Source organism: Exserohilum turcica, assembly GCF_000359705.1.
Source record: "Exserohilum turcica Et28A unplaced genomic scaffold SETTUscaffold_4, whole genome shotgun sequence".
NCBI classification, from domain to species: domain Eukaryota; kingdom Fungi; phylum Ascomycota; class Dothideomycetes; order Pleosporales; family Pleosporaceae; genus Exserohilum; species Exserohilum turcicum.
Window position 1 is genome coordinate 976,663 of NW_007360247.1, and position 10,082 is coordinate 986,744.

Genomic DNA, 10,082 nt, shown 5'->3' on the forward strand with positions numbered 1-10,082 from the left:
TACGTGAAGTTCGCGATGCCAAGAAAAAGTGGCACTCTCGGTGGGGTGGCACTCTCGGTGGTGGAATACGTTATAGATAGAAATATATGTTACTACTTGCTTAATAATCTACTAGAGAATCTTATAATAATAGCTTTTGTATAAGGCTCTATAGCCTTATCTTTAGTGGAGCACTAATTTTAGTGGGGTGTTGCATCCGCTGAACAGTTGCAAGCACTGACCACCTACAGTAACTTTTTTTTTTGCCCGCAACCATTCGCATCCAACAGCCATAATTCACTCACGGGAATTTCCTACGCACACGCCAGTCATGTTCGCGGTACCCGGATGGAACGTGTCGGCGCAGGTCAAGACGCAGGTGGAACCGCCCAAGGCCAAAGAAACGAGTAAACCGGGCAAGAAGGCGCAGAAGCGCAAGGAGAGGCGCGAGGAGAAGGAGGTTAATGCGGAGAATCTAGCGGAGAAATGGGAGAGCATTGCGAGCGGAGGGCAGGCAGATGGCAAGCAGGTTGGAATAGAAAAGACAGAGGGTGTGGGAGCGAGCGAGGACGCGGCGCATGAGAAGCGGGGGAAGAAGAGGAAGAGGGGAAAGGCTGGAGGGAACAAGGAAAAACAGCAGGATGAAGAGGGTGCAAAGGAGGGAGACGATGTGGCAGACGATGCAAAGTCTATTCCTGCAAAGCCTGCCACGGAGAAGCCTGCAGCTACAGACAGCGAGTCGAAGCGCGACAAGAAGAAGCGCAAGAAGGAGTCCAAGGCCGACAAGCTGCTCGCCGCCAATGCCGCTTCAGCCACCACGGCACCCGCAGCACCCACACTCGAAAGCCTCCTGCCCGAGCCAAAAGGCCTCACACCACTGCAGCGCTCGATGCGCAGCAAGCTCGCCAGCGCGCGGTTCCGCCATCTCAACGAAGCGCTCTACACCAAGCCCTCGGCCGACAGCGCCTCGCTCTTCAAAGAAGACCCCTCCATGTTCGAAGACTACCACCGCGGCTTCGCGCAGCAAGTCGAAGTGTGGCCCTCGAATCCCGTCGACGGCTACGTAAACAGCATCCTGGTGCGCGCCAAGCTGCGGCACAAAGACCAGCGTAGAGACCGCAAGGCCCACAACAAGTGGGCGATGCGGCGCGGACCGGGCTTTGAAGACGAAGAAGAGGAATCTACAAGTATTGCGCCGCCCCGCGGCGACGCAAAACCGCTTCCCCGCGACTTCAAGGGCCACAGCACAATCGCCGATTTGGGCTGCGGCACCGCATCGCTGTCGTACCGGCTGCAGCCGCACCTCAAGGCGCTGAACCTAACCTTCCACTCGTTCGACCTGTCGAAGCCCAGCGGGCCGTCGGCTGACCTCGTCACTGTCGCGGATATCGCGGCGCTGCCACTCGCCGACAACAGCGTCGACGTAGCCATTTTCTGCCTCGCGCTCATGGGCACAAACTGGCTCGACTTCATCGACGAGGCGTACCGCGTGCTGCGCTGGCGCGGCGAGCTCTGGGTATCGGAGATCAAGTCGCGCTTTGGCCGCGTCGACAGGAAGAAAGGCGGCGGTGCTGTCCCCATCAATTCGATTGGCTCGCTGCGCAAACCACTGGATAGGAAAAAGGTGCTTGCGAATAGTAAAAAGGCCAAGGCGGATACCAAGGCGCCGGAAGAAGGGCCCGAGGACTCGGCTGACGAGGCGGAGCTGGCTGTTGCGGTGGATGGACAGAGCGCGGCAGAAGGCACAGACGTCTCTGCTTTTGTCAATGTCCTGCGCAAGCGCGGATTCGTGCTGGATGCACTGCCGGAGCGGCCGGGCGATGCGATTGATCTGGGCAACAAGATGTTTGTCAAGATGCAGTTTGTCAAGGGGGCGCATGCGAGTCGGGGCAAAAATGCGCGCGAGGACCAGAAGGAAGGCGCTGTGGCGCAGAGGGGCGGCGGGCTCAAGTACGGGCTTAAAGGAAAGAGAATGGCAGTGGATGATGACGAGGGCGAAGAGGCGGACAAGGCGGTGCTGAAGCCTTGCTTGTACAAGATCAGGTAGACGCGACAGAAAAGCATGGCTCACGGGATGTGAAGTGGTATTGCAATCAAATGGTTGCCCAGAGAGTGTTTGGTTGATGACACTCGTTTGGTCTATTTCATCTTCAACTAAGTGTAGTTGGCTCGTCGTCATAAAAGTCCTTTGAATCCCAGGCAAGTTCCTTGGTAAAAGGCATGCGTGTTATGCTGGTCCATGCCAGCCTCATGATTCCGTCGTCTTGAGGATCATCGTCCAAGGAACGGATACACGAATGTTGAATCAATCCCAAGCGGGAGGAGCTGCACCATGTAGGCGTAGATAAGCATCACTCTACAGACCATGCTGAATCTGCTTCTTTCCTCACTCCTACTGAGATAGCACTTTATCCACCAATGAGGAAGCTTGCAGCATGCTCTACATTGCCGCCAAACATCTCCAGGGCCTGGATAGCTTCTTGCTCGGAGCAGCCAAACATGCTAGTGAGTTGCTGGACGTGCTCTTGCGGAAAATTGGTATTTGACGCGGGCGGTGCAGGTGCCTTGGATGCTGCAGGACGAGCTTGTGATTGCGCGGGTTGGGATGATGACGACGCACTGGTGTTGGAGGGGCCAGCTTGTGCGGAGGGCTTTGGACGAACGGCACCAGTCTTTGCGCCAATCTGCTCGCCATTGGGGCCGGTGGTGGTGGGTTCGTTTACCTCGGCCTCCTCGAAGCTCTTGGGTATCTCCGACTCGTGCAAAAAGGGCACTTCCTGGCCTTCGAAGCACAGTGCGTTCTTCTCGAGATCAATCTTGGCACGGTAGCGCTTGAGCATGTCCAAGCCAAAAAGTAGATCGACATCCTTGCCTTCCATGACGGTAAAGGCACAGGGCATAACGGCGCCGCCAATCTTGATCTCGGCATGGTGGACACGACCCAGGATGCGCGCTGTACCCACACCGCGGGCCATACCGGCATACCGGACGTCCATCAGGCGCATGATACCGCATCGCTCGGCGCAGTCGGGGGACATGATGGTGGCCTGGGCGCCCGAGTCGACAAAGGCCTTGACGGGGACGCCGTTGACTTCGGTGTTGACGTAGAGCATGTGTACGCGAGTGAAGACTGGGGGGAGGGTGTTAGTATGTGGTAGTTGATATAAGCAAAGACGCACCCTCTGGATTCTCGTCGTAGGCCTTTTGCAGATTCTCGACGACGCGGTCCTGGCGGATAATGTCTTCAATCTTGCGCTGGGCCTCGACATTGAAGGGATCCTCGTTGAGCAGGGCAATTTGGTTCTGGCGCTCGCGCTCCGACTCTTCGGCCTGGCGCTGGCGCTGGGCATATGTATTCCTCCACATGGCGGGGTCGTTGACGGCGGCGGCGAGGTCTGGGTCGGCCTGGCGCAGCTTGTTCATCTGCTGGGGGTCGTTGAGGACGAGCTGTCGCACACCCTCGGGGTCGGGCTGGGCGGGCCTGCCCGGCTGGTGCATGTTCCTGTTTGGTCTGGGTGCGGCGCGCATGACGACGGCCAGCATCTCGCCGTCCTTGATGCCGGCATCCTCTAGGGTCTGCGTGTCAATGTGCAGCGGGTGGCCGTTGAGGTAGAGGCTCTGGGCGGCCTCGGGCAGGCTGGTGTCGGCCTCGATGAAGCCCTTGAGGTCCTTGACGGTGCTGCCGGGGGGCAATTCGAGCGTCAGCAGGTCGGCGTCGGCCTGGGTGCCGGGGGCGGTGATGGATATGGTGACGCGCGGCCTGGCGACGGAGGTTAGCCGTGTGAGGGAGCGTGGAGAGCAGGTGTGAGCGGGCGCCTGGGGGGGCGGAGCGTCGTGGTGGCACAGCAACGGCTCTTGGTGTCGACTTACATGGCGGGCGGGGACGAGGGCGTTGTCGGGGCGGGATGCGGGCACGGCTACAAGAGGCCGGCGGCGGTGACACGGAGGGGGTTGGAGCAGAGGATTGCGGTCACTATGGAACGAGGGACAGGGCTGGAAGGGAATGGAAGGCAGTGGAGCCGCAAGAGGGCGGAGGCAGGATGGCGGGGATGATTCAGCGCGCAGAGGCTCGCGGCTGCAGGGCGGCCATGTTGTGGGCGTGCAGAAGACGGCCACGCTGCAGTGCGGCAGACGTCGTCGGGCTGGCGCTGGGACGCGCAGTCGAAGGAGCACCGGCTGCCCTGACTTGAGGCCGTGTCGTTGGCCGTGTGCGGGCAACCATGGCCAAGGAAGCGGGGCAGTCGCTACATGTATGGGGGCTCGGGGCTGGCGACGGCATGGGCCTCTCTCGACAGTTTGGGCATGCTGTCGAGCGTCTTCTTCTCCGACAGCAGGTCGCGCGGCATGGCGGCGGCGGGGGGGGGGTGCGGGTTGCGGCAGTGAATTGGCAGAGGGCGAGGGCGCGGGCGCGGGCGAGGGCGACAGTGGCAGCGGCGGGACGAAGAGAGGGTGGATGCGTATGCGTAGGGCGGGATGGTGTGGGAGCGTTCCTGAGCGAGTCACGGGACTGTCAGCCATGCCAGCCCCGCCTTTTGCTAGCGGGTCGCCTCGACTCGCGTGCCGGTGAAGGGAACGGCCGAGTGTTCGTGGCATGGGCCCTGGTGTTGATGTTTTCTTTTTGGCGGTTGGCCAAGCAAGTCAGCATGTATCTGCGCGCACGCTGACATGGGCACGTACGCGGTGGGCGATGCCATGGACGGCAGGCGGACGAGGGCCTTTGCCTGCATGGCGGGATATGGGTGGGGGATATGGGTGGGGGATATGGGTGGGGGATATGGGTGAGGGATATTCGTGGGCGATGGACGAGCAGTCGAGCCTGGTGCCCCATCGCAGCTCCAGCATTGCCCAGGAAGAGCGCCTCAAGCAAATGGGCGTCCGCCCCTACTCGTCGCTGCTCAACATTGACGATCTCGACGACTGTGACTGGCTCGAACACGCCGCCTTTGATGCCATCGAGGCGGCCACGCGCGAAAAGGTGAGAGCACGTCGTCTGCCACTCCCTTGTGCGCGTCACCCGCTGCTGCACCGCGCCGCGTCACATTACATGCCACCGTGCCATGCATCCGTCTCCTCTACATACATGTGCCACCATGCAGAAACGCCATGCTGCCCCTCGCGCTCCTCCCCCCGTGCAACTACAACAAGCCCCCGTGCTCCCGCCCGCCTAGCACCCCCGTGCCCTCGTACACCAAGCCACTAACCCTCAGCCAGCTCGACTACCGTCTGCGAACCTGCGGCGAACTCTGTAGCGGCCTCTTCTCCTCGGCCTACCCCACCACATGCGGGCCCCTAGGCGAACTGCTAAAGACGCGCGCCTTTCCCTCGATATTTTCCCACGACAGTGACCGCAAACGCATCCTCCTGGCCCACATCATCTCCACAAAGGCCGCCTCGCCCCTCGTCACCGACGATGCCATGGACTATCCCAAGGACTGGAAATCAAACTACCAACTAACCCCGCCCGTTGGCCACAACGAAGACGGCAGAACCGTATGTCTGCACTCGCTCTGTGTCCACCCCAAGTTTGCCCGCAAGGGCCTCGGCTCAATATTACTCAAGAGCTACTGCCAGCGAATCAAGGACTCGGGTGTAGCCTCGCGCATAGCCCTCATCTGCAGAGACCACTACATTCCTTTTTACGAAAGAGCCGGCTTCAAGAAAATCGGTCCTAGCAAATGTCAGTATGGAGGTGGGAACTGGTTTGACATGGTTCTTGATTTTGAAGATGCAGATGATGGTTGGGAAAGCTGAATTTGGAAAAAAGAGAATATCAAGTGAAACCCCCCTCCCCCCCCTTTTTTGGTTTTGGCAAAATGACGATTTCATGTATAGATAGTAACGACGATATGAGAATACGTGGACAAGAGAGAGAGAGAGAGAGGAGTACATGACATTGAAATAAAAAAACAGACAAAGCTAGTATATGTCAGTGTTTTGACATATGGCACATCTTACATGGACAAACTGCATGCAACAATCTCAAATCCACACACGAAATTTCATTCCACAGATGGAATACACATATATATATATACTAACACACGCATAGACATAAACATCCTCACAGCACAGCACAGCAAAGTACGTACGTAGCCAAAAAAAATACCCTTCCATAACCTTCCACACCCCTCAAGCATACGCACTCCGATCCACCCACCGCGGCTGCAACCTCTCGCCCTGCACGTCGGCAAACGCAAACCCACTCTCATACCTCGCATACTCCACCAATCTCAACGTGTCCAGCCGCGCCCCCGCCGCCGTCTGCGCCCACAAAACCACACTGAGCGTATTACGTCCCGCGGTATTCAGTATGCCCGGCGGAACGGGAAACGTCGTCTGCGGCCCGATATGCGGCACAAACTTGGCGTACTGGTATCCGTTTACAAAGACCAGGATGCGTGCGACGGTGCCGGTTGCGGCGCCCAGCTGGATGCCCAGCGGCACGTCGAGATCAGGTGCGATGGATAGTGTAAAGGTGGTTGTGAACCACCGGATTCCCGTCCCAGACACGCCGTCGGCTGTCGGGCTCGCGCGCGTCCACGACGTCGTGTCGAAACCAGGGAGGTGCCAGCCGAGGCGTTCGCCGTGGAGTCCGCCTTCGTTCATGGGGCCGCGCACAGCATCCATGTTTGCGTCTGCACCGGCGTTACCCTGGATTTTCCAGTGCGAAAATGGAAGCGCGGTATTGTTTGCTGACAGCAGGTGTGCGCCGAGAATGCCCCGCGGGTTCTGGGCGCCTGCGGGGCCCGTCGAGGTTTGGTCGTGGCCTGTGTAGTCGGTTATGATGGTTACGACGTTGTTGGTTTCGCGGAGCGTGGAGCTGCGAAGCGAGAGCACGGCTGTGGTCGACGTCTGCGATGCGTTGCCTGCATGGTATCCGATGGGCTGCCCGTTGAGCCAGGCATTCCAGCCTGCGGCGAGCCCGCCCTGCACGGTGATATTGAGGGATGAGGCTGTTTTCCCGGCGAAGTAGCCGCGGTAGATTTTGGCGCCCGCGTAGAACTTGTAGTCGCTGCTGAAGAGCACGGGCAGCGTCAGCGGCTTGACTGGACTGAGTGTCGTGGTTTTGTTCGCAACCGTCCACCTGCTGTCGTCGTACGCGGGATCCGTTTCTGGTGCCGAGTCTGCCGCTTTGAAGTTGGAGAGCGCAGGCAGTGTGATTTTGCGGTCTGAAATGCCCTTGAGTGTTGCGCTCAGAGACCCGTACGGCGTCCGGGTGGTGTCGAGGTCTTTGCCGTTCCACGATATCTTGGTTACGCTCGCACCGGCGTAGACTTCAATCGTAGTGGCGTTTGCATTGTCGCCAACGACGGCAACAGTTCCGCCAGAGACACTGGCTGATCGGACAAGATACGGTCCGAGGACGAAGATCTGCTTGTCAGGCGTGACGTTGGGATCTTTGGTCGTTGGCGGCGCAAAAAAGGTCCATGCTGACGGGATATCCAAGAGGTACGCTAGAACACCATTGGAGAACTCGACAATGGTCGCTCCTTTGCTCTGGGTAAACTTGAAGCTCGAATATGTGCCATTTGCTTTTCCGCTTGCAATGCCTGATTCTGCGCCCCACGACTTGAACGTCAAGCTGCCATGCGACTTGAAGGCAAACTCGCCAGCCTGTCCTTCCCGAGTGTACAAGACAAGAACAGGGCGGTCGAACAATCCATACGACGCAATTTCCGCCGACGAGTAAAGCAACGTCTCATTTCCAACCTCGTAATCAGTAACAACCCACCTGCTTTGTCGTCCCGCAAGCTGCATGCTCGGAATCGTCACATCGCCCTGTGATGTCTTGACCGTGATGGAGAAACTCGTCACGTCTCGCGTGCGCGTGTTGTTGTTCTCGGCAAGATAGAACCTTGCATCCGAGTCGCGATTCTTGAGCTGCCAGGTCCAGATTGCAGAGCTAGATACGGCATTTGCAGTTCCGTTGGCTTCCATGGCGGTGTTGTGCAGGCGTTTGCTCACGCGGGTAAACAGGGCGAGCAGTTTGTATTGCGAGAATTTGGGCCGGACTTCTCGTGTTTCGCGAAGTGGCGCGTCGTAGTCGTAGGATGTGTAGACGACGGGCGCAGCAAGATGGCCCCAATTCGTACCGCCATAAGCCTGGTGCTGTTAATAAAAAGCCCTTACTTACAGAGCCCCACCAATATTAAACATACCATGTACAAGTTCAGCAGTGTGGCCTTCTGCGCAATCAGCCCCTTGTAAAACACATCTGCAAACTCCGGGCTCTGCTCCGCCAGGCATTGATCGAAGAAATGCCCACCCCAAGGCTGGAACCAGCCGCCCTCAAACTCTGGCAGATACTCTGGCTGCGTGGGCGACACCTCTTGAAACCACTGATAATATGTCCTTGGCAGGTTGAATCCCGTGTCCGGATTCGTGCAGCTCATACCCCCAGGATAACTGTCCAGTCCGTAAATGTCGATTGCGCCGCCCACATTCTGGTAGTCCGTCGACCAGCTCTTGGACCGGAATCCCTTTTCGTTGTGGGTCAGGGGCACAGTGATGCCCGCTTGCTTGAACGCCGCCTTGAGCTGCTCCATGTAAATCACCAGCGTATCATCCGCCACATGCCGTGTCTCTTGCAGTTCGTTTTCCACCTGCGTCAGCACCACGGGGCCGCCGTTTGTAATCTGGTTCTTCGCTATGATATCGCCAATCTCAGCGACCCATTCAGACCAGGCTTTCCGATACGTTTCGTCACTTGTGCGGTATCGCCCACCGCTGCCGTCACTCGTCCACAACGCGAAGCCGCCGCCGTTGGTCTCGGCATTGCAGTAGGGTCCTGGACGCGCAATGACATATAATCCAGCGTCTTGGGCAGCCTTGAAAAGACGCTGCACATCTTTTGCCGGGCTGGTGAAATCGAAGGTGCCGCGTGAGGCCGAATGGTAGGACCAGAAGAAGTAGATGCTCACCGTGTTCATGCCATTTGCCTTGAACTTTTGGAAGACGTCAGCCCAGAGCTCGGGCACGGGCAGACGGGCATAGTCTAAGTTTTAAAAGAAATCGGCTGGTTAGTAGCTGAATAGGTGCTCGAGTCCAGTGAAGTGGGTTGCATACGGAACTCTCCACTCATGATCATGACACGCTCGCCGTTGACCATGAGGGAGCCATTATCCCACTCGACTGTGGTTTGAAGTCCATTGTTTATGGCTAGGGAGCTGCAGAACAGCGATAGGGCTACCGCGACGAGGTTGAAGAGCCGCATGTCCAGTTGGCGCCGTTATTCGACAAGACACGCGCAACGATAAGAGGCCGTCGGCATGGGAGAAGTCAGAGGGCCAGAAATCCAGTTCAACCTAGTTTTTGTGTTGTCGCGCCCGCCAAACTCTACATGAGCCGTGTCATGGACTTTACCCGACGTCAAGGCTAAGTCTCTCCATGTTGCGCGTAGCGACGCGATGTGATTGACGGTACATCTTTTGCTGATGGAAGAAAAGCGGCAGGAGACAGCAGCGGGGTAGCATGCAAGCTACTCATAACATGGGAACGCACGTCGCTGGACTGGAGAAACAGATTGGCGAGGCTCAATGGGGCAATATTTGACCGAAGCGCCGAGCTGGGCCCCCAGCATGCTTGCCATATTAGCACGACGGTTACCGTCTGCCGCATTGCCCGGATCAATCAAGAGAAAAAAGGGGACATGGGGGGGGGGTGTCCCGTGATACCACATTGCGCAATTATACCCCTTCTTTGCAATTCTGCCCAGAACATGATCGCTGGCCCAGCTGTTGGCAAATGCTTGATTGATCGTGGGCATATCCAGACCAACGCGCTTGTGACTGGTGTTGCTGACAGTGTCAGAATCTAAAGGCTACTACTGCCATTATCTGCAGAATACATGGCGAATCGAGTGCATGGGATTGTACGGAGGTGACTGTCAAAAGTTCTTGCTAACAGGGGTGCATTAATTACCGCCAAAAATAGGGCCAAAGCTATATAGATTAGTCCCGCCGCCTCTCTTTATACTCATTACTACTTTTAAGTTTAATAAAGTATTAAATATAAAATAAAATACGCTCTATTTAAGCTTAAATTCAGTATTAAAGTAGCTTATTCTAGTACTAGTTACTATACTTTTATCTTTTCTACTTAAC

At 57.2% G+C, this 10,082-nt stretch overlaps 3 protein-coding genes across 3 annotated transcripts; 2 read left to right on the forward strand and 1 right to left on the reverse strand.

Moving 5' to 3' along the window:
* Window positions 1-310: 310 nt before the first annotated feature.
* SETTUDRAFT_32968 (uncharacterized protein) lies at window positions 311-2,026 on the forward strand (the record flags this gene model as incomplete). Its single annotated transcript, XM_008029900.1, has 1 exon — window positions 311-2,026. The coding sequence occupies one exon, from the start codon at window positions 311-313 to the stop codon at window positions 2,024-2,026; it is 1,716 nt and encodes a 571-aa protein (XP_008028091.1).
* A 2,751-nt stretch (window positions 2,027-4,777) lies between these two features.
* Window positions 4,778-5,763, forward strand: SETTUDRAFT_164303 (uncharacterized protein; the record flags this gene model as incomplete). The annotated part of the gene is made up of 2 exons (XM_008030208.1): window positions 4,778-4,954; window positions 5,191-5,763. The coding sequence occupies 2 exons, from the start codon at window positions 4,778-4,780 to the stop codon at window positions 5,728-5,730; spliced, it is 717 nt and encodes a 238-aa protein (XP_008028399.1). The 3' UTR covers window positions 5,731-5,763.
* A 345-nt stretch (window positions 5,764-6,108) lies between these two features.
* On the reverse strand, window positions 6,109-9,193 carry SETTUDRAFT_138680 (glycoside hydrolase family 35 protein; the record flags this gene model as incomplete). Its single annotated transcript, XM_008030209.1, has 3 exons — window positions 6,109-8,082; window positions 8,139-8,974; window positions 9,046-9,193. The coding sequence occupies 3 exons, from the start codon at window positions 9,191-9,193 to the stop codon at window positions 6,109-6,111; spliced, it is 2,958 nt and encodes a 985-aa protein (XP_008028400.1).
* Window positions 9,194-10,082: the final 889 nt, after the last annotated feature.